The following is a 24,498-nucleotide window of genomic DNA, read 5'->3' on the forward strand; positions in this document are numbered from 1 at the left end:
TTAATTTATAATGGGGGAAGATGCATGTGAGCCCATCTGTCCTACTAGCCAGCTGTTATTTTATTTATTTTCTATTTGAATTTATTGCACATAAAAGTAAAAAAAAACATAACAAGAAATATACATAATACATGCAGAATACTGAGAATAGGAAAAGAGAAATGTGCACCCTAGGGTGAGACATACCACATAAAAACTTAAGAATAAAGAAATACAGACAAAAACATACAAAGACTAGAAAGCCTGAAGTTTCACAAGTGTAACAAGAAAGGTGACAATTTACCAATGCATGGAATATGATAATAAGAGCAGTTATGATGATGATTTAGACTGGTAGAATTTTTAATAAACTATTACTAAGTTTGTTATTTCTCTCTAATGCTCTCAGATGGCAGCAAAGAACTTTTAAAGACACCATCATATGTCACACAAATCCAACAGAAAGCAGTTATTTTTTAACCACACTATGTTGAAAATGGAAGGAGTAGTTTATACATAACACCGGCTCTGACTCCATCCTCCATAAGCAGCCACTTCCTCCCGTAGCCGTGCTCAGTTACTCATCTGCTCTCAGATCACATTTAGCTCAGTCATTTAGTCATTTAGATGAAGCAGTATTTAGCTGGTGTATCATGCTGCTGGTGTCACAGTTTAATGTTCTTCAATTAGGTTTTATTAGCAGTGCAGTAATAATGAAACCTGTGTGACTGACAGGTTCTGGTCTGATACGGTGCAGGTCTCAGTGGGTGAAGTCAACCTAAACCTCTTCCTCACTTCCTGTCTTTGTCTTTCTTCCTGTAGCGCTGTTAGGCTCCCTATGGGTGATGCGCCTTCTCTGACTTCCTGATCGCCCACCCTCCTAACGGCCGTGCTTCCAACAGCCTTCTCTCTCCCCCGTACCCTCCTCACCCCCCCCCTCCCCTCCATCATCCACCGTCACCATGGGGGAGGTAGTCCAGATGCACTTCACCACGGTGGACTACGTCATCTTCGTCTTGCTGCTGGTGGCCTCTGCCGGCATCGGCCTGTTCTATGCCTTCTCTGGAGGCCGCCAGCGCACAACACAGGTAGGCTTCTACTGTCCAGGGCACAACGGAGGAGGTTGAGACTTAGAGTCCACATCTGACCTTCTTATTTTCTTCGCCACAGGAGTTCCTGATGGCTGACCGTTCTATGAGCTGCCTGCCTGTGTCTCTGTCCCTGCTGGCCACTTTCCAGTCGGCTGTGGCCATCCTAGGCGCTCCGTCGGAGGTGTACACCTTTGGGACGCAATACTGGTTCCTGGGTTGCTCCTACTTCTTGGGCCTGCTCATCCCAGCTCATGTCTTCATACCAGTCTTCTACAGGCTGCGGCTGTCCAGCGCCTACGAGGTATACAAGTAGAGAAGTAACACACAATTTAACTTGAAAATAAAAGTGTGAAGTATGTTGGATGCTGTTAAAGTACGCTGGAGCGTTATGGATGTTAGAATTGTGTCAAATAGAGTTGTGAGCATTTGGTAAGCTGTAGAATGTACCCGCCACTATCTGACTATAAATGTAAAGTTATTGATCTCTTCTTCTCTCTCATCGTTCGCTCTTTGTTTGTCTCAACAAAACAGCCTTTTCTCCTGCGCCTCCTGCGTCTCCTATCTTTGTCCTTCTCCTGTATGATGTTCACAGCTCAGCTCTCTTATCTGTCTTATCTGTCTCGTCCTTGACGTGTCAATGTCCAACTGAAACAGATGTTCTTGTATCTGGATTGAACATCTTTTTAAAGGGTGGTTTACCATCAGGGATGTCCCATGACAAAAATGTACCTGTCTTGTGTGACTATACATTACATACATTATGTCATACATACAGTCATACATTACAGTATGACTCTGAGATGATGGATAATAAGCCTTTTTTTTTTTTTTTTTTGTAATGATCCTCTTTTTTTTCTTCACTCTCTCTTGACAGTATCTGGAGCTGCGCTTTAACAAGACTGTTCGCATATGTGGGACTGTGACCTTCATCTTTCAGATGGTATTTTAGTCTTCTGCTTCATATTTAGTGTGTACATTAGTAAGCTTTACTATAATAATAATAATAATAATAGGTGTGATTTATATAGCGCCTTTCACAAACCCATGGACACTTTACAATGGATAAAAAAAATAAAAAAAAATAAACAAAACAAACAATTAAAAAATAATAAAAATGATAATAATAAAAAATAAAAAATGTTGTCAACTATGTAGACACTTAAAGGAAACAGGGATCCGCCTCCATATAGTACCAATCAAAAGCATGGCCACACTTTCTTATCTAGGTGAATGGGGATATATGTATGTTTCATTTAGATAAGGAAGTGGGCAATTAAAGTTAGTCATTAAATAAGAAAGATAATCATCCTCTAAATGGTAGTAAAAGTTTTATGCTTTAAAAAAAGTCAACTTCATCCTGAGTAACTTTTTAGGTTCAAGGCATCATCAGTTATGTGATTACAGATCAATAAAAAGTTCATTTCTGTCTGTTGACTACCATGATGAGATGTGAAATAACATAATATTGCATTAATTTGCCAACCATGTGTTAGACCGAGTGAGACTTTAGCCCTGGGAATGTCACATCGGTCCTTGTAAAATGTACATTGTGGTTTTTGTATCTGTTTTATGATGTTATTATCATCTATATTTGAACAGTGCTCTCCTCATCCTTATAAAACCCCATCAGGACACTAGTCCACTCTCTGTTCATTCATGCATCCAATAGGATCACTCCAAAACTAAATATTAGTTTTACATTTGAGCAGTGTTTAATCTGGCTGGAGTGGGTCAGTCCCTCCCTTCAGCTTTTTCCAAAACATGACCTCTGAGCTCAGCTTCATGCAATATAATGTTTTGTCTCTCCGCAGGTCATTTATATGGGGGTGGTCCTGTATGCTCCAGCCTTGGCACTCAATGCAGGTAACAAGATCCAAAACACATCTGACTCTAATTTACCATTTAGCATTTTCCTCCAATGAGGGCACACAGTTACTGATAGTATTTAATACAATGCACATAGTTGTATCTGTAAACAGAGGGGACACCCTGGATTCTATTTTAAAGGGGTAATTATACAAAAAGGCTACTGATAACATTACACAGTACTACCACCAGATGAATAGAATATAAGACTGTTGGATGACTGACTGTTCTGTGTATGTATGCAGACTTGCTGTCTTTTTCTATGTGAAATGCCTGATGGTCACCTGACCAAAACACAGCTACCACATTGAGTAACCTGCTGTGTTAGGGTTTGGTAATGATTATCTTCTTTTTCACTTGCAGTGACTGGTTTTGACCTGTGGGGGGGAGTGCTAGCCATGGGATTGGTGTGCACTCTGTATACTGCTATGGTGAGTCACTAATGAAACATATCATCAGTTGCAACAATGACAAAAGACACTTTGTAACTTTTATCATTATGGACTCTAAAGTAAGTCCACTGCTGTGTCAGAAAGACTACAGTGTAAACCTGTGTTTCTGGCTCACAGGGGGGCCTGAAGGCGGTGATGTGGACCGACGTGTTCCAGACGGTGGTAATGTTCGCAGGCCAGTTGGCGGTCATTGTGGTGGGGGCAAGTCAGGCAGGGGGCATGGCGGAGGTCTGGAGGAAAGCGAACAACGGCAGCCGCATTGCTAGATTAGAGTGAGTAGTCTGTGTACTGTTGCACGTCGTCAGTTTTTTTAAAGGTTGGGGCAGAGCTTGTGTGTTCATCCACTCTCTCGTTGTGTAGCCTGAACCCCGACCCTCTGGAGCGCCACACCTTCTGGACTCTCGGGGTGGGTGGAGTCTTCCTGATGCTGGCTCTGTATGGGGTCAACCAGGCCCAGGTCCAGAGATACCTCAGCTCACGCACGGAGAAAGCGGCCGTCATGTGGGTATCATCATTTTCTCAGAACATTCGTAACGTAGTCGTCCCCGATTTGTGTTTTTATACCCCTGGAGAGTTAATTGTAAATCTTCAAAGGTGAAATACATGTGTAACAGTTTGTCGTCGTTCCTAGGTCCTGCTACGTTGTTTTCCCATGCCAGCAGATCGTCCTGTGTATGGGTTGTCTGATGGGTCTGGTCATGTTTGCTCGCTACGGAGAGGACAGCCCTCTGGACAAAGGCTACGTCCAAACCAATGATCAGGTGAACACGCTAATTTTCCTTCATGTTTGTCCAGTATCAATAGATTATGAATGTATTTGTGTTGTTCTCGGCTCTGGAGGTGCGTCTTCATGTTTGGTGTCTTTGTGCAGATGGTGCTGTACTTCGTGATGGATGTATTCCAAGATCTGCCCGGGCTGCCAGGCCTGTTTGTGGCCTGTCTCTTCAGTGGAGCTCTCAGGTAAATGACCCAGGAAACCAGGCCTGACAGTAACGGATCAACCACTGTTTTAAAGCTTGTTTGCTGTCTGTCCAAAGGGAAACACTATGTTGTTGGTTTTAACCCAGCCTGGTATAATAACAAAGCTTGTTGTCACATCGGTTGTTTGAAACATTTATGAGTTTTGGCTTCAACCCAGTCAATGATACAGCCTGGTAATAACATACATGACTGGTCAAGCTTATTTTATGTGCAATCAATTTTTTTTATTTATGTGACTATCAGAACATTAAAGGGATATTGTCCATTAGTTTTACTGGTGTGTGTGAGGGGGAGGGGGTGGGGGTATGTACACTTTTACTGGATCCTTCAGTCCACTTACAGCATGGCACAGCATCAACTTGGACTGCTTCCCATATAAATACTAATTTTACTACATTAATTTCATGCTGTCTGTCTTGCACTTAATTCTACATGCACATGTGCATATAGCAAATGAACAAACAGTCGTAGGTTATTTCATTTATTTTTGATAAATTAAGGAATTGAAACAAACAGAAATTCTGTCATGTTCATGGATTTTTAATGGTAAAGATTACAACATTCAGCCACTAGATGTCACACTATAGCACCATCATGTCAGACCTAAACACATTTGTGCATTGGATACTCAATAAAGTTGGGGAAAAAAAGAAAGTGGCGCCTGAACACAGCTTTACAAAACTCATATTTAAAGTGTCAAACTAGGCAGTGCTGATAAAATACCAATCAAGATTCCGTTACTGCACTGTCTGTTTCTTACCCATGTTTTCAGAAACGTGTTAGTTTACTGTTTAGCTGTTATATGATAAAGTTTATGACAGGGACGCCATGCTAAGAATGGACACAGGAAGTACACACATGCACGCACAGCCGGACCAGCTATCAAAACAAAGACCAGACAGGCTCAGATTATGACTTCATTATCTGCTCTTCACTTTATCTTTATTTATTTAAGATTTATTTGGCAAGGACATCACACATCAGTCAACATTTTAGTTCACATGTCAATGTGTCAGAGTTAGTCAAGAGGCTAGTTTATATCTGTACATAGCAAATAGTTGTTTGCTGACCTCTAGTGGGACTGAATGTTGTATTTTGCAGCTTTTTAAAGGAAGAGCTACCACAGAATAAACAGTATGGCAACATCTCTGATTGCAGGCAAATGTTTATAGCTTCATGGTACGTGCATTCACAAAATACATGTTACGGTTGATGATTTGTCAATGGTGGGTACATTGGTAAATCTTTAATATTGGCACTGCCTTGCTATGGTTTGGGTCACCATGCCCTTTAAAAAGACTGCAATTCAACTTCTTTTAAGGACAGTGCTGCTGCTGTCATGTGTTTAGAAATCCCAGTAATTAATTCATCCCTTCATTTCTTTTTCCCCACAGCACTATCTCATCTGCCTTCAACTCCTTAGCAACAGTAACTATGGAGGACCTGATTAAACCCCATTTTCCAAACATGACTGAGTCTAAAGCCACACTGCTGTCCAAGGCACTGGGTAACATACACACACTTCTTTTTTGTCATATACTGTGTCAGTTAGTATTCTCACAAACTGTTCCAAAGATTTGATTTGTCCTCATGCTTCATTGTAATTAATCAGTGATAGTTTTTAACAAGTCATACTGTTATACTGTGATAAAGCTTTTTTAATCTTCTTGACTGTACAGGTGTAGCAGATTTTACCACATGTGTCCCTCTTGTCTCCTACAGCTTTGGCTTATGGGCTAATATGTCTGGCTATGGCCTACCTCGCCTCCTTAATGGGATCTGTGCTGCAGGTAACTCTTCACATGTCTGACACATAACTAAATGAGACATGATGTTTCAGACAGGCTCTTGTGTCATGTGGTGGTGTTGTATGCAGAATCCCTGACCTACAAACAAAATCAAGTTGTTTTATTGGAACAGTTTATAAAGAAACATGCATTTAAACTGTGTACAAATAATGTCATTTATTATCTGTGTAACTGAACTTGTACACACAGCCATGCTCTCTGTCCTCTGCTCCCTCAGGCAGCCTTCAGTATCTTTGGGATGGTGGGTGGTCCTCTGCTGGGCCTCTTCTGTCTGGGAATGTTCTTCCCCTGGGCAAACTCCATTGTGAGTCCTCCATTAACTTAGTGCATTTTGATTCAGTCAATAATTCTAATGTGAGGTGTGAATGACAGTGACAGCACTATCTCCTGTGAATCATTATCACTCATTTTTCTCTTTTCCCCCCCCACACAACCACCCCTGCCTGTCCTCTGTTCCCTCCTCAGGGTGCAGTGGTGGGACTAGTAGCAGGCCTCGCCATGGCCTTCTGGATCGGCATTGGCAGTTTCATGATGCGCCTGCCTGGTCCAACCCCAGTGCCCCCCATCAACAGCACCATGTCACCTCTGTTTGACAACATGACCACGGCCGCCATGACTACACTGGTCACTGCTGCCACAGCCAAGCCGAGGTAACCTTCCTTACCTTCAATGAACACTACAGACGAACACTCACATAGACCGTCTCCATTAGTGAGAGCTCATTGTACAAATTGTCATTTTGATTTCTGATTGGCTGCTTAAGGTTGTGGGTAGATTTGATCAGTTTGACCTTTGCTAGTCACGTCTTAATTCTGAGTAAAAGTTTCAAATCACTGATAACTGTAGAAGAAGTTAGATTTAGTTTATCACCATACGTACGATCAAATTCTTATTTTAGTGTTTACTTCAAATCAAGTGTCAGTTTTGGTGTCTGTACATCATTACATCATTACCTAAGAGATGTACAGTACACAACAGTCACATGGAAATGATCTACAATCAGCAGGATGAACATTTTAAAACTGCGTGTGTGTGTTTGTGCGTGTGTGTGCGCTCTGTCATAGGCTACTTTTGTGGACAAATTTCAGACTTAGGACCCATTTAATTGGGACAGCGTTTCCTTTGTTTCTTTTAACTTCCATTTTTGTTTCATCCCTCAGGCCAACAGGAGTGGAGGCGCTCTATTCATTGTCCTACATGTGGTACAGTGCTCACAACTCCACCACTGTGGTGGTGGTGGGACTGCTGGTCAGCCTGATAACAGGTAGACACACACATACACACATACACACATACACACATACACACTTAGAGCTTCAAGTCCACTGATATTATTATCAATGCAGTTATTTAAGAAATCAGAGTCAAAACTGCAGGTCATGTGACATAAAGAGCTTCTGCCATTACACACCAGAGAGAGAAGGAATGTTTGTGGTAGTTTGAACATATTAAGTGCTATCAAATACTCATTACTCAGCAGTTTTCCAAAAAAGCATTGCTGTACCAGTTTTGACATGCACTGCATTTCCAATAGCTGCTTTACAACATGGAGATATGGTCCATCTATGGAAAACCTTTATTCAATCAATCAAACTTTATTTATATAGCAGCTTTCATACAGGTTAAATGTAGTTCAACATTTAGTTACAATTATTTACATTTATTTATAGACACATTTAAATCAAGTAAGATAAATAGGAGAAATATAGGAGAGAAAAAGTTTATTTAATGGAGAGTTAAAACTAGTTTAAAATAGATTAAAAAGACAAAACAAAAGTAAATGAAATAAGAGACTTAAACTAAGTTTAAAAAAAAGAGATTAAAAGACAGAAGAAACAAATAAGATGATACAATTTAACACATTAACATAACAAAAAAAATGAAAAACCCTCAAAATGTTTTATTGTAAAGCAGACAGAAAATAGAGCAGTTAGTCTTCCATCTATATGATATAAAAGTAAGAATAGGAAAGCTGGAGTTAAACAAAACTCAAAAGATTCACAAGCTACAAAAGTACACAGCTGCAACTCACTATAACTCTGTAACGTTGAGCTGCAGAGTCACTAACTCACTGTCATTTCTTACATTATTATTAATATATTTTAAAAATGATAGACAGGACAGCAGCTTACCTTTTGTGTGTTTGTCCACATGTTAGGACCTATGAAGGAGAAGGATCTGGCCCCCGGCACTGTGTTCCCAGTCCTGGGCACACTGCTTTTCTTTCTGCCCGAGCGCTACAGAGAGAAGCTGTGCTGTGTCACTCCTCTGCCTTCCAAGGTAACCTCACATTTACATCTGCCTTCCAAGGTAACCTCACATTTACATCTGCCTTCCAAGGTAACCTCACATTTACGTCTGCCTTCCAAGGTAACCTCACATTTACATTCAAGTCTCACTTTTAGTTTTTTGGGTTTTTTGTTTTCTTTACTGTAACCTGAGCTCTTCAAGCTTTCTTCTTCCTTGTTCAACAGCCCAAAGAAATCAACACGCAGCCTTATAAGATGGCCAAGAAGGACGGAAACGGAGCAGCTTACTGCAAAGAGGACACCGTCACCGAGGACAAAGAGGCGGCAAGCGACAAAGCACAAACCGATCAGGAGGACGAAGCAGAAACGAGGGTCAATCAGCCATCGTGCCAGCTGACAGCTCACACTGTTCAGGAAACAGCCTTGTGATCCTTTTTTTCCCCTCCTTCTTATTGCACACACAAGACACACACACTTTCCATCCCAAACCATCCAATCAGAGCTCAACCTGTTATTTTCCTCAGAGGAGAGGACGATAGATGTGAAGTCGGTCTCTAAGTGGAGGGTGGAGCCATCCCAAATGTGGATGGTGGTCAGTTGAGCCTGATTGTAGAGAGAGAGAGAGAGGCTAATGAGCTTCAGGGTCTGTATGGGGGAAATACTGCTTTACTGGTACCCACTCACCCATTCTCTCCACAAACAAAAAATAACTAACAGATGAAGAAAACTGGATATCGAAGTCTTGCCAGGCTGGAACTGTGCACTGAAAAGCCCAAAATGGCAGCAAACAGAGGAGAAATCAGCACTGAGCTGCACACACAGGTCCAGAGGTGTGCAGATGTGCTGTCTATGTGTGTGTGTGTGTGTGTGTGTGTAGTGAAAGTTAAGGAGCACAAGGAGCTGCTGCACTGTGACTGGACCCAAAGGTAGTCAACACACACCAGATGTAAAAAATGTGTTATTTTTGTAGAGATGATGTTATGATTTAATATCCCAGAATATCTTATAAGAGAATCTAATATAAAAAAAAAGAAATATTATGTCCCAAGAGATTGAAATTTAATTAGAATGTTTTTTTAATGGAAGGCCTCGGTTCTTGTAGTAGTGTAAGTGTTTTTACATGGCCTCGGTTTAATAGTGATGGTCGCCTTCTAGCTGCTAGTATAGATGCAGATATCCTTCAAAGTCCACAAAGGCACAGATGTGTGTTCAGGTGAGGGCAGAGATGGTGTCAGGTACAGTCACTCCTCAACTGCCATATTTTCTAACTACGTTAGGAGGAAGCTATCCAGTCTCCCTGAACATTACACATACACCCGATAAATGTCATTATTAAACAGTGGGAGTTTATCTGCTGCAGTAAAAGCCTCCACGCTTCTGCTTTCAGGCTTTCCACCTGATTTTGGGACCTGGCTGCAGGGATCTGCTCCCATTCATGTTTGGTTAGAAGGTCAGGGCTCTGTGCAGGCCAAGTTCTTCAAACAATGAAGAACAACAAGGTGTATACAGTTTTTTTTTAACCATAAATGTGGAGTATGTTGAGCTGTCTCCACTTGTGGTTCACACAGTGGAGTCACACGTCTCCTTCTTCTACCACACAAACATCCATTAAGTTATGAAGTGCCTCATTTGGTTGCCAGCTGCCTGAATGTTCATTCAGTGCGCTGCTATTAAAATAGAATGTGATCTAGTGTTAGTTCTGTAAAGTGTAGTCAGCTATGATTAGCTTTATATGCATTAAGTTCTATCATTAGACACACATACAGTATGTTTGTTTGTGCGTGTTTACCTTTAAATGAAATGAATATGGAACTAACCCACATTTGACCTCTGCTCCCATCTGACCTGCTTGGCCTGAATCACCTACAGTAGAAAAGCCATGTTGGAGCTTTGAGACGGACCTGCTTTACTTCTATTAGGCATTTACTATTATCCATATCATCTCTGGTCATTTTTGTTTATGTACTTTTAAACATCAAGTGATCATCTTTTCTTTCTTTTTTTCCCGTGGTTGTCAGTGTCAGTACGTGATTGATTTACGTAATAATAGTGTGTACTTTGAGTGTGTGATTTTTTTTTTTTTGTTATTGTTTTTTTTTTAATCATCATCGCCATCACTGTTTTTTGGAATCACAGAATTCTTGACCCTCATGGCCTCTCCTAGTAGTGTTTTGAAGTCATCCGTCATCACTGTGATAGAAGAGAGATGTCATGTGTGCTGTGTTGTCAGTCTTCAATGTCTGTGACTGGACTGCATTTAGTTTACTCATGTGATTTACAATGGTTTGTTCAACACTACAGAGCCCGTTAAACCCCAAACCAGTCTTATTTTACACTTGTTCCCATTAGGCCTGTCACAATAATTATAACTTATTGTACAATAACGTAATTATGGCTTATATTGATTTAAAGTATGCCCATAATGGCATACTGCTGCTCTCCAATCCCACCCCTACATTATTAAACTTTTATATTATCATTATATCAGTGGTATAAAATGATCTTCAAATGACAATAATATTGTTTATCATGATTATTTCTGAGACAATATATCGTCCAACAGAAGTAGTTATTGTGACAGGTTTAGTTCCCAAAGAGTTTTATAGTCTTTATGGAGGCTCCACGTGAAGTACCTGCATCCAGATGTTTACCTACATCTGATGATTATAGACACTGAATCTTGTTCTATTACATGTTGATAGCTAAGACGTCCACGTCTCAACTTTTCCCCAAGTTGTATTTTGAGTACAGCTCAGACAATCGAGGCGACAGAGCTGAACAGCAGAGAAACAAGCAGCTTTAGCATGTGTCATTAATGTGAGAAGGCTTACAGGCCACCATACCTTCACATTTAAAGGAAAGTGGAAGCCCTTCTGAAACCTGGTAAGCAGCTGTTTGTTTTGGTACCGTCATCCTGACACTCAGAAATATCTATCCAAAGCATATAGAACGCAAATCATATTTTAGCTTTGTTTTCTATCAACAGAGGGTCTATTTCAGATCATATATGTATATTTTTGTAATTTTCACATGAAGCCTGCACACATTTCATGAACTGAAATGTGGAATTCTATATGCAAGAACCATGAAATGTTTTTTTTTTTTGTGAATGACAGGCTGAATTGGGAATGTAGCAGTCCACCTAATAATGTGTACTTACTTATAGAAATAACCAGAGCACCTTAAATAAGAAGCCTTTGATATCATTTCATACAGATATCTTTACTAAGAGCAGTGTTTTTCCCCCTCAGTGCTACATCCCACATTCCAGCTGATACATTCACACTTTTCAAAACATTTGAATGGTTCCTAGATTTTTTAAATTTTGAAATAATTTAATATTACATCCTGTAACAATGTGTATTCGACGGATGTGTTTTTATTTATGATTACATAGTGATGGATCCTTCTCCTTCATACCTGAAATTACTTGAAGTGTGTGCCTGTAATGTTCCCTTAATGATACACAGATGAGTATAGTGTGAGGGAACATAACTCAAGTGCTGATATGTTATTCATATTATTGCTGTCTAAAGATGTCCTTTATGAACACACACTGTGACGTTAATGAACACTAACACACCTAATAAAAGCACAACGAGGTCAGTACTCAGTAGTCCCCCGCTATTGAAAGATTCTGACTGAAGCCGTCAGTGTGTGTAAAAGCAGCTTATATTCTGTGTCCATGAGTTCAGAATGATGTCGACTACAATAGAACCCGTTTGTGATATATTCTTATTCTATGGTTTAATTGCCTTTTTACGGTCAGAAGTGCACAGAAATAACAGCACGGCACTTAGTAATTTCCACCAATAATAAATATTGTTTTTGCACAATATTTATTATACTTAATGTTTCCCATTCACAAGAATTCTTCCTGTTATGCATTCCAAAAACAAACAAAAATCTACGACCCCATAAGCACTGAAGTCGAGATGACTCCTCTGCTTTGGCTGTGCCTTCATTTTTGTGGTAATGTTGTTTTGAACACCTTCTGTATCCTGATGTTCAGTTTTCATGTAATGATCCAGGATTATCCAAAACATCTGTCCAGAAGTGGACCAAAAACCCCAGATAGGTAAATAAATAAATGAATCATACAGATGTAGCGTTCAGTGGCAAAGAAGAAGAATCCCAATGGAATGTGGATGGAGGGAAACAGAAAACTGGTGCATGCACCTTTTAATTCAGTGAAAAGGTAAAACTGGCTGCACTATTGACATGTTTCACTGTTGTTTGGATGTATGACTATTAGATTTTTAAGTTTGATGTACTTTGAATTGAGATGATATTAAAAGTGATGCTGATAAATTTCACAACAGGTGCTTTTTCTTGTGTGTGGTGAAGAGTTAGCACCACCCAGTGGGGAAGATTGTATTAGTAAGAAACTGTATTTCCCCCGTAGGGAAAGCATTTCTCAGTGAGTAAGCATGTTGGTCTCCTGCATGGCTGTATAGGCACATAAGACACAAAGAGTACTGGCACATGCTATTTGTGATGAAGGTCATTGTAGATTTTTTAAAGTTTTAAAGTCATTTTGATTTGACTTCTGATCAGTCACTTAAATCATTTCTCTCAGCTGGCCTGTGTGATGAGTGTAGAATACTGTTTATAGTGAAGGAAGTGATGCATAAAGAACATGTACTAGCCACTTCTTTTAAGGAGCATTGAATCATTTGGGTATAATGTGAATTATTAATGTCATATGTTTTTCATTTTATTTGCATACAATGTTATGCTTAAAATATCTATCTCCCTGCTGCAGAGAACAGATCATACCAAATACTCAGGTCAAAGGTCAAATAGACTTTTAACCAAAACAAACAGTGAGTATATGACTCTGGTTTTAGCTGCACTTCATTGGCTCCCTGTATCTTTTACAATACATTTAAAGCTTCTGTTACTGTTATTTTACAATCCTTCATGACATCTCAGATCATCTACTGCTGAGTTTTTAAATACACACAATTATAACACACTAACAGCAAGTGCAGCTTTTTTTAAAATTATGCTCCAAAACAATGGAATATTCTACCAATAACCTATAAACCTATACAGTGAAATGTGAGTTCTGAACATTTTTAAACAGCTGACATTTTTTTAATTTAATCTAGCTTTTAATTAGTGTCATTTTAACTTTTATCATTGTATTTTATTATCATATAACAAGCTAGGAGCTAACATGCTATACAGCAAAAATCTGCAGTTTCATGATAAAATATAAAGGAGGAAAAAATATGAACAAACTTCCCTCCAACATGTTTATTCTCTGTGTAAATGTGTATGGAACAACCTGTGTGGAGTTTATGGGAATTGTAGTCTTACTGAAAGACAGGTAGTGACACATTTTTGAGAGATCAGGGTTGCTAATCATCATCATCATCATCATCATCATCATCATCATTATGATATTACATTGTGTTGAAATGCTGGAGTAGAACATTAAATGCTGCACAGCGGGGATATGTGGGGAGGTTCATATTCAGATGGATGTTATGAGAGCGGTGGCTCTCTGGAGAGACTCTTATCGTAGTCTTTGTTGGTCTCCCTGTTCCCCCATGTAGCCCAGCTGGGTCACACTGACTGTCTGTCATATATTTACAGTCAGAAGTAAAAAGATGAAAGCTAGTTGTGTTGAAACACTCCATAAGCCTCCATAATATAATGTGACATTAAAAACAGCTGTTTTATTCCTTTATTCAGTGTAGAAAAGTGACAGAAAAAGATGTGAAACAAAGAGCACAGCCAGAATGGAATCAGAGATGCTGTGTATTCAGTAAGTGTCTGAACCACCATAAAGCACAGGTCAGGTCTGATGCATCCATACAACAGGAATAACAGTGTATCATTTAAACATTAGAAAGCCTCATGAACATTAAGCTGGTTTCTGACAGTGTATTGCTGCTGGTCTGCTTCAGTACACTGAAAATCATCATTTAGGAATTTAGTGGAATCTTGGAAACAATTTTTTTTACATTAACATAACATAAATATACGTACACTCAACAATTTCAAGTACAGTAAATTACATTTTCAGACGACTGGAGAACTATGAAACATGAGTTCTTCTGACTTAGTCTTTTGACCCATAAATAATGAGTTGAATGAATTAAATGAAGTTTCATATAGGAGTTCAAACTCTCTAGAAACCCCTCTGTTTTATCATTTGAAGAAAAACATACATGATGGAAACTTGCTGTGTATCTTTAACACATGTAAAGATAAGTCTTGGTGTAATCATTGATGGTTAGTATTGTATTCAGTCCTTACCACTGTACGCTGAAAGTTGAATAAATGAATGGAGAACAACCTCACTAGTTGTTTTTGTCTGGTTCCAACAGGATCAGCTACACCGGAACATCTTTGTGACCTGACTTCACAATGAAGATGGAAATGTGACATATTCAGTTAAATAGATAGATGGGTCAATGACGTATAAGGATTTAGAACAACTCAATTGTAGAATAATAAAAAACAAGCATATCTAATGCAGTAGTTCAAACATTCAGAATGTTGTGTAACTGAAGATCTATATTATAAATTTGAAATTAAGTGATTTTAGTGGGTTTTTCAAGATTAATTGGCACTGGCCTTAAAAAGAGTCATGTGGTGCGACCATGATTCATCTTGAAATAAATCAATTTACTTAACACGCTTCACATCTTTTTTTTTTTTACAAGTTTTCAGTAATATAAAGTGTTTGGAAACAAAGTATTTGAATTTTTTTTTTTAATTTTTGTAAATGATGGTCTTTTATTTAGAAAATATATTTCAAGATGAATCATGGTCGCACCACATGACTTTTTTTTCAGGCCAGTGCCAATTAATCTTGAAAAACCCACTAAAATCACTTTCAAATTGTAATATGAATTGTCAGGTACACAACATTCTGAATGTTTGAACTACTGCATTAGATATGCTTGTTTTTTTATTCTAAAATTGAGTTGTTGAAAATCCTTATACGTCATTGACCCATATATAAAACCTAGTTGGGTTAATGTAGCAACTTTGTGTACTTTACAATGATAATAACACCAGGTTACAAACATTGTGTAGGCCTGTTTCCACCATCATGCTGGTTGTTCACAGATAGTGGAGGGAAACAGTGGTGTAGAAAGCACATAAATAACAACTGTAACTGAACTTAACATTAGAAACAAAAGCAAATTCATGAAATGTCCTGAGGCAGTGACCTTTTGCCGTCAGGGTAAATAGATGAAACAGAGAGGATAAAGGATGCTCTCGTTCATATTTGAAATGATAAGCAAAGATTCATCTTTCAAGCGTAGTGTAATTTCTGAGAAATGTGACAGTAAAGTGTAATTTGTCTCAGGCTGATCAAAGGTGGTTTATTTATAGTGTTTGTACTGTTCAGCAGTAGAATCATGGCTGAAATAAATAAAAGAATCATTTGTCTTCCTCTTCCTCACCGTCCTATGATTTGTTGTCCTTCATCCTCCCGTCTCTTCCTTTCCTTTATTCTCTTTCTACATTCATTTTCCCCACAGCCTTGCTCTCTCTCTCTCTCTTCTCCACCCTCCCCTCTTCCTCTTCATCCTTCTCTCCAATCATCCTCCTCCTTCCCCGCTGTCATCCTTTCCCTCGTCTTCTGCCCAATTCCAGTGAGAGGCCCTGCCAGAGCGAGGGGAGTGTGGCCACAGAGCTCCATAAATCCAGCCTGTAATCGGGGTGTACCGGCCATAATGAGCTGGAGATAGTGGAAAAATGTTGATTATCTCCAAACATGAGGGGATGAGGGGGCAGACAGTTTGGATACACACTCTCTTGAAGCCGTTCCAGTGACATAAATAGCTGTCTTTACATGGACACATGGGAGACGAGACACACACACACACACACACACACACACACACACACACACACACACACACACACACACACACACACACACACACACAGGCCTGAGAATGGAGATGATCCCATGTGTGCACCTGTGGCTCAGGTATCTGTACTCATACAGTGTGCACTGTAGATTAGAATGAGGTGATTTTGTACTATATTGAACAATGAAGCTCAAATAGAAGTGGATGGTCTCTGATGGACCACATCTGGAACTATATTCTATTAATATTACCTTTAATTTATTAGATTACTTTATTAAAAATGGATTAAAATGAATAGAGTGTTCTGGTTCATCTGACATTGATTTAAAGGTGCGCTAATCCTTTTTATAATTAACATTGGATCAAATTAGTAAAGTGAAGAGATTTTGATGATGATGATGGTGAGGAACACACAGAGAATGATCCTCCAGCTCTACAGTTTCCTTCAGATCTATGGTGGCGTTTAGCTTCTGTTAGCTCAACCCATCATTTTACTGTTATGATTCAGTCTCACAGATAAACTCACTGTACATCAGCTGTCCGGCACTAAACAACAGACAGACTAGTTAGCGACTAGCAGCTAAAGAGCCAGATATTTCCCCCTCAGGAGGGAAAAGATCTAAAATGAGAGTGAATTTTGGACTTGGACTCATAATAAAAGATATAATTGCTTCATGTCTGCTGGATATGTTAATACATTATACAACAGTTCATGAATAATATTGTTGTGTTGGCTTGTTTTGCTTCCATCAAGTGGCAACAAAAGTATGAATGCAGCTGTGAAGTTTATTAAATGCAACAGAGTAAAATACAGACCACTCAGTAAAATGAATTACATAGAAATGTTAATATAGAATAGAAGTTTAAAATAAACGTGTTTAGTGACTGATGGGGTTGAACTGAACACAGAAGGATTCAGGTAGATTATCCAAATACATCTTCCCAAATCTTGATTCATCCTTAATGGAAGATATGCAGCAACTTTCCTGTGTGTCTTCTGTCTTGTGTTTTCTTTCTTTCTTTCTTTCTTTCTTTCTTTCTTTCTTTCTTTCTTTCTTTCTTTCTTTCTTTCTTTCTTTCTTTCTAGAAGAACTTATATTTACATTTTGAGCGTTTTTCATTCTATCCTCACAGTATGCTTCACAGTCACAGCTTCAGTCTGGCTCGCCGTTGCTCTACCAAAGTGTCTGGCTTCTCATGTCCTGCTGTAACCTCTGCCTTCATAGTCAAGAATCCAGCAGCCCCAAATTAGTCATCACCACACATGGGAAATGGGGGCTGTACCCCCCCCCCCATTACTCTGGACAGATTTATAGAACTAGCCTTGAACGCTGGGCTGTTGCTCGTGGAGCTGAGCCCATCTTGTTCAAGGGGGAGATGATTTCGGTAAGTCTGGGATCTCATCCGTGATGAGAGAGAAGGTCTGCAGTCTTCTCTTATCCAGCCTACTAACATATCAACATGACTTATTAGGCACTGAGCTCTCATTTTCGCAATTACAGCGTAATCACATAGCAACAAAATCCAAATCAAAGTGATTTACAAGCGAAGATACAGAAAGTACACATACTGAGAGGGAGAGGCTTATTCATCTTTCTTGTATCTCGAGATGTTTTTCAGTCAAACTGTGCTAATATTCTGGCGGACGGTCAAGGGGATTTCTTCTCAAATTGCAGCTTGATGCATTACATTTCATAAAGGGTCAAATGTCCTTTAAGATGCTTCAATTCAGCTCTTTGAACTATTTGAATTTATTATTATTTTATTTGAAAGGTGCAGTTTAGATTTTCTGTCTTTACTTACTTATAGAAATGAAATGAAATGAAAATGAAGTGATGTGTCTGGAGGTTTGGTGGGCTTCAGGTGGTATTCACATTGTTCCATGAGTGCTGCATGCTTTCATACAACTGGAAGAAAAGGTATAGTTTTGAAAAATGTGAATGCTTCAGTCCTACATTCATATTCAGTTCTTCATTGTTTAACAGTGTGAAAAGCTTTGTCATTAACAACTGGTCCTCTGACCAGTATAATGTAGTTGTGAGAGCATTTTAAATGTTCATAATCATAACTTTTCCTATGAAGATATATTCTATATTATTACAGCTTTTAGTATATTATTATGTATTACCTGTTTATACAAGAGTTAATACAAAAGAACTTATGGGATGCCCACATGAAGAGTTATAGTTGTTGACAAATACATTACTAAAAAAAATCCTTAAATCTTAAACACTTCTATATGCTTATGAATACATCATAGTGAATTATAAAGCATTTATTAACTGTTAATATACTGTTTATTAATGCTAGGAGGACTTAAAGTCAGGTGATACCTTTAAAGCTGACTTTACCCAAGTTATGAAGAAGGTAAAGTGGCAGAAAAACTACAGTTTAACAGTTTGGACACCTGAATTTAATGTGGGATTAATAATGATCATGAATTCATTCAAAACTCCTGTCTCAAATATATCTGAAAGATTACAATATATACAAGACTGTTAAATGCCTACTGAATAAATATGTAATGTTTTATATTAATGGATCGTGAGAAGATCATTGGGCTATATTAAGCTCACAAATATTTAAAGATTTTCAATTTTACAACATAATTACTCTTTGATGAGCAAAGTTGAGGAGTTCAGTTTCATCCCCTGAGATTGAATCACAACCGTGAGATTGTTTTTTTGCCTCTAGAATGTGTTTGTTTGAAGTAAATCTAAGTAAGAACCAACACACACACACACATGAGCTGTTATTGTAGAAACTTTTACTCAAAGTATAAGTATAAGGTTACATTCTGTGGCAGAGCTGTAATGAGAAGTAAGTGGTCATTACTGCACAAATACAAAGTGAGACAGCTGCTGTGTTCCCACAACAATCCCTCCCTCACTGCTCATCTGTCTGTCTGTTTACTCCCACACACACACACACTAGCACACACACTAGCACACACACACACACACACACACACACACACACACACGCACACACACACGCACACACACACGCACACACACACGCACGCACACTCGCACGCACGCACACACACACACACACACACACACACACACACACACACACACACACACACGCACGCACTCACACACATCTAAATTTTCCAAAATGAGACCCATACAAATATGCTTTAAAAAAGAGAAAAAAAAGGGGACACAGGTGACAGAAATCTTCCATACAGTGAAAGTAACATCTGACAACAATAAAAACCAAAACACTGTACAACCTGTAAATCAGGAGAAATGGTTACACACTGTTCCTGCATGTAGTGATTTGTGGTGTAATTAGTGAAGTGAAGCAGCAGCCTTTCCATTTCCTCATGTTCAGTGTGTTCCTTACTTCCTGACTGTCCAATGCTCACATCAGGATGGATCTAAACTCCTCTCCTTTTGCTGTGTGTGTGTGTGTGTGTGTGTGTGTGTGTGTGTGTGTGTGTGTGTGTGTGTGTGTGTGTGTGTGTGTGTGTGTGTGTGTGTGTGTGTGTGTGTGTGTCAACCTGGATATGTGTGTGTCTTATTATCCAAGACAACGAAACAGCTACTGGGTATTTACTATCAGGAAACCATCTGTCTTTTTAATTTCTAGGTTACGACAAAAAGTTTCTGCATTAAAGATTGAAATGAAATATCTTGAAATGTTGAAATAAACTGACTGGTGACATTTACAGACTTTTGCAAAAGCTGGAGCTAAAAATGGCTGACCATCCTTGTATAGTAGATACAGGTTCACTTAAGCCCTGGCAAACCAAAAACTCCATTCAAATGTCTGCTGTCCTATTGCTTTTGGATGGCAAAAGTGATTTAAAAAAACATCTTAAGTAACTGTGTAACATGCTTTAAAAGCTGCAGCTCAGTGTCTCTTTGCTTTGACTTGTCCTTTACTGTCAATAAAAGCTCAAATTAGAGATAAGAAACAGTGTGAAAGTTAGGTCCTATGTGCCACTATCACTCTCTGTTTGCTTCTAAGGCAGGAGTCAGCGAGTGGATCCCGTCCCGTCCAGATGGAGACACCTGATTGGTCGGGACTCCTGATAGCAGCTCCCCCACGCTGCCACAGTAGAGCAGGGAACGCATAGGCCACTTCTGAGGAGAGAGACAGTACACATTAAGATTAACTCTGTGATCAGGAATGCTACTTTGAGTTTCAATGTTATCAGTGATTTCATTAAAGGCACACTATGCATGATTTTTCAGTTGGCTCCTCCTCCACAGCTCAACAACACCGGTGTGAGAGAGAGAGAGAGAGATATAGTAAGCTAGAGAGTGAATTATGAGAGTGAGCAGTACTGGTGAGAACGATGCCATGAATCACATAAATAAGATGAATGCAGAGCTTCATCCTGTCTGCTGTGGCCTCTCTGCTTTGTGTCTAGCTCATATATGTATAGAAATACACCACCACAAACCAGTAGGTCATAAGTAATGATGAAGGGGGGATTACTTTTATGGGAGTCAAAACGTTGTTTATTAGGAAAATCCTGCATAGTATACCTTTAACATATTATAGGAATACAGGTCTGTATTCATAAAGGACACAAATGTATATTTGATTAAAACATTTATTTTGAATCCAATATTAAAGCCCCCCACCACTCAAAAATGTGTTGTGCTGTATTGTTAGTTGACCTGGCTGTTTGAGCTTCACCATAAAAAAGGGACTTAAAACATTTCTCTTTAATAGATCTTTTGTATTTTAATTATTTTCTGATGTTTTTGTTTTGTTTGTCTTGTAGCATTTAGAGGTTTTGCTTTGTAAATGTAAAATGCTTTATAAATAAAATGTATTATTATTATAATGTGTGTGAACATTTTAAAGTGTGTACATACGTGCAGGATTTGTGACATTATTTTGACATGTTTTTTAAAAAAATGTGTGGAGAGGACTTTTAATTATTTGAGGTCACACTTAGGTTTGGTACATGCTGATAATAAAAACTGAAATGAAGCCATTTCACTTCCCCTTTTTTTTTTTTTTTTGGAAATTTTTTTAGGAATGAACAACTATTTGTTCCAGCTCATTAAAGCAGCCGTGGCCTTTAATCCAATCCTCTTAATAGTTATAAATGAAAAATGATTCAATGATCTTTTCTGATCATCATAATAACCTTTGATGCTCTCTGATTTCAAAAGTTTACCTACATTGAAATCTAGTAATAATAGTAGTAATAATAAAATAATAATATATAATAATGTTATAACTATTGACTATTATAATTAACAACCTTATAAACCAATTATTTAACAATTTCATGAGTGTCAATATTCTCATTTGGTACATTCAATTATTCGTCAATATTGTAAGTACATAAAAAACCACCATAGTGACATAATAAACTGTAGCTAGTATAATAATAATGTTGTAATTGATCAACAATTAGTTCAAGAGTTCTTATTGACTTTTCATTTACAGATATGTAGCTACATAGATCAAATAACTAGCTATCTAGAGGTCATCATGATGTACTTGTTTCATGGTTACAGACTCATGACCTGTGATTGACAACGTTTAATCAATCTCTCCAGTGTTGGCCCCTAAAGTGAGACAGGGCCCTACAGTGACACAGGGCCCTAAAGTGAGACAGGGCCCTAAAGTGAGACAGGGCCCTAAAGTGAGACAGGGCCATGAAGTGAGACAGGGCCCTAAAGTGAGACAGGGCCATGAAGTGAGACAGGGCCCTAAAGTGAGACAGGGCCCTAAAGTGAGACAGTGCCATGAAGTGAGACAGGGCCCTAAAGTGAGACAGGGCCCTAAAGTGAGACAGGGCCCTAAAGTGAGACGGGGCCCTAAAGTGAGACAGGGCCATGAAGTGAGACAGGGCCCTAAAGTGAGACAGGGCCCTAAAGTGAGACGGGGCCCTAAAGTGAGACAGGGCCATGAAGTGAGACAGGGCCCTAAAGTGACACAGGGCCCTAAAGTGAGACAGTGCCCTAAAGTGAGACAGGGCCATGAAGTGAGACAGGGCCCTAAAGTGAGACAGGGCCCTAAAGTGAGACAGGGCCCTAAAGTGAGACAGGGCCCTACAGCAGAAGCAGCACCTGACTCGTTCATAAGGATGGAGTATTATCCCCCCTCCTGTGTTTGAGTCACAGTCACTTAGTATGGTTCTCCTCCTTACCTTAACAGGATGTAGGTATCCACCCGGCCTGGAGGGCAAGGTATGCTCAGCCAGCAGCCCTCCCTGGTCCAGAGTCTCTGTCAGGTGGGCTATGTAGTTGGTAGCCAGAACCAGAACATCCAGCTTGGACAGCTTGGTGTCAGGTGGGACGGATGGCAGAGCAGCCTGAGGACAGAGGAGGGCAGACACTGACATCTAATTCCAAATGATTTTTGAACACATTTAACCGTATTTAATACAAATTCCTTCTAAGGTTAGTCTAGTGGAAATAGTTTTTATTTATATTGCAAGATATAGAAGGTTCTGAATATTACTGCACAGAATCCACAGTACAGTCCATTGTACAGTATATTTATTTTCTGTACATATCTGTGTGTGTGTGTGGTGTGTGTGGTCAACCTGCAGGCTGTGGAAAGCCTGTCGCAGGTTGCGTACTCGGCTCCGCTCTCGCGCCGCGTTCTCCGGGGAGTACTGATTCCGCAGCGTCCTGGTCTGAGCTGCAGAACCACAACCGGAGCCAGAGTTTAACCTGGACCCACACACAGACTGCACCTGCAGCAAATGACATGAGCGTAAAGGACTGTTGACCTTTTAATGAGGTGAGTTCAAGAAGCCTGAAAAAAAAAAGCTGTTATTCAAGAAGTTTAGACAGCTTCTTACATGTTTACAGTCAGTCCACAGAGAATCTATTAATACAGAAAATGTGGGATCATAGTTTAATGAGCAATAAATATATAAAAAATACTTTTACTTTCTGTTAATGACTTCATTCATCATTTTAAAACACAGCTTCTCAGTGCAGTACAGCATATATGAATTGTGTAATATAATAATCAATATTTTCTATTTAACAGACTCAATTGAGAGTAATAGTAATAATAAAATAAGGAAATGTTATTATTACTATTACTCTCAATTGAGTCTGTTCTACCTGTTGTACTTTACCAAAGTACTCAATAAACAAAGGACATCTGTTAACTTTTATAGCATGAATAGAAGCTGTTTAACAACTTTAACTGAATATATTAAAGCTCAGGTATAATTTAGGCTCTGTGAGATTAACTGAAAATAAACTGATAAATAACAGTTTCCACTTCACTGCAAGTTTCTATTTAAAATCTGGTTGGAAGTTTACAGAACTTCAACTTCCCATCACACTGATAATTGCCTCAATTTTCTGAGTACCACTCCTGTCAAATGAACTTATTAAATCATAAAATGCACCTTCAACTGAAAGTGAATAAACTAAATTTAGGACAGTGGTTCCCTTGTTATTTTTGCTCCCTGTTATATTCTGGTATGTTCAGCTTGTAATTAATTTTGTTCAGTACCTCCCTGGATGCTTCAAATTATTAACTGCTGCATCGCCACATCTGTCTTTAAAACCAGAGCCATGCTTCAGTTTCAGTTTGCACACATTGGACTCACCCATTTCCTCTCCTCCCGGCTGCTGCGTACGCTCTGTCTGTGTCCGTGCAGGGATGCTGGGCTGCCGGCCACACAGCCACGCTGGCTCTGCTGCTCTGCAGTGGAGCTGGACGCAAGCTGGTGGTTCACAGCAACTGACATGAGACCTTCCAGAGGATTCACTTCCATGGATTTCCGCAAAAGAGATAACAGCCCCCCCCACCCCCCACCCCACCCCACGACGGCTGCAGACTGTCCCGAAGCCTCGAGAACTTGGATCGCTCTCAGGCTACTTTCATTGGCCGGGTGGAAGTTTCCTTTCCAGGGTTGGAGATTGTTGTGAAGATAAAGATGCTACAGAAAACAGCCCGAGGTCATCTTTACATCTGGTAAAGTATCTTTGAAGTCCATTTTTTTTTAAAAAAGGTTTCAAGAAGAGCTGAAATCACTCATCTGATCTCAAGAAAGCATAAACAGAGAAGTTTTCCAACAGTTACTTCATCCTGCTCTGCTAAAACAGCTTTTCAGAGTTCACCAAGCCACTGTGGGACCCCCAGTTTCATCCAGACCCCGAAACAACTGGTGAAAACTCCACAGTCACCAGCTGCTTCTCTGCGCATCACCATCCATTCAGAGAAATTCTCAAAGTCTGACGCCCCTCTCTCTCTTGCTTTCTCTCTCTCTCTCTCTC

The 24,498-nt window shown here is 39.3% G+C and overlaps 2 protein-coding genes across 2 annotated transcripts; one reads left to right on the forward strand and one right to left on the reverse strand.

Moving 5' to 3' along the window:
- The first annotated feature begins 801 nt into the window (after positions 1 to 801).
- Positions 802 to 12,012, forward strand: slc5a6a (solute carrier family 5 member 6a). The gene is made up of 16 exons (XM_062437076.1): positions 802 to 1,067; positions 1,150 to 1,371; positions 1,945 to 2,010; positions 2,882 to 2,933; positions 3,300 to 3,367; positions 3,506 to 3,660; positions 3,749 to 3,889; positions 4,020 to 4,149; positions 4,260 to 4,348; positions 5,764 to 5,876; positions 6,092 to 6,159; positions 6,395 to 6,481; positions 6,643 to 6,827; positions 7,338 to 7,441; positions 8,336 to 8,457; positions 8,652 to 12,012. The coding sequence occupies exons 1-16, from the start codon at positions 942 to 944 to the stop codon at positions 8,853 to 8,855; spliced, it is 1,932 nt and encodes a 643-aa protein (XP_062293060.1). The 5' UTR covers positions 802 to 941; the 3' UTR covers positions 8,856 to 12,012.
- Positions 12,013 to 19,881: 7,869 nt separating this feature from the next.
- On the reverse strand, positions 19,882 to 23,999 carry LOC133997896 (transcription factor 24-like). The gene is made up of 4 exons (XM_062437628.1): positions 23,829 to 23,999; positions 22,800 to 22,952; positions 22,401 to 22,565; positions 19,882 to 20,367 (listed from the first exon to the last, which is right to left on the reverse strand). The coding sequence occupies exons 1-4, from the start codon at positions 23,994 to 23,996 to the stop codon at positions 20,230 to 20,232; spliced, it is 624 nt and encodes a 207-aa protein (XP_062293612.1). The 5' UTR covers positions 23,997 to 23,999; the 3' UTR covers positions 19,882 to 20,229.
- Between the last annotated feature and the right edge of the window lie 499 nt (positions 24,000 to 24,498).

This window comes from Scomber scombrus, chromosome 17 (assembly GCF_963691925.1).
Source record: "Scomber scombrus chromosome 17, fScoSco1.1, whole genome shotgun sequence".
Taxonomy (NCBI): Eukaryota; Metazoa; Chordata; class Actinopteri; order Scombriformes; family Scombridae; genus Scomber; species Scomber scombrus.

Coding starts and splice junctions, on each gene's coding strand:
- slc5a6a (XM_062437076.1), top strand. CDS start 942: ATGGGGGAGGTAGTCCAGATGCACTTCACCACGGTGGACTACGTCATC. Junction 3,661..3,748: donor AGCCGCATTGCTAGATTAGA/GTGAGTAGTCTG, acceptor CTCGTTGTGTAG/CCTGAACCCCGACCCTCTGG. Junction 4,349..5,763: donor CTCTTCAGTGGAGCTCTCAG/GTAAATGACCCA, acceptor TTTTCCCCACAG/CACTATCTCATCTGCCTTCA.
- LOC133997896 (XM_062437628.1), bottom strand. CDS start 23,996: ATGGAAGTGAATCCTCTGGAAGGTCTCATGTCAGTTGCTGTGAACCAC. Junction 22,953..23,828: donor GCCGGGAGGAGAGGAAATGG/GTGAGTCCAATG, acceptor CATTTGCTGCAG/GTGCAGTCTGTGTGTGGGTC. Junction 20,368..22,400: donor GATACCTACATCCTGTTAAG/GTAAGGAGGAGA, acceptor CTCTCTCCTCAG/AAGTGGCCTATGCGTTCCCT.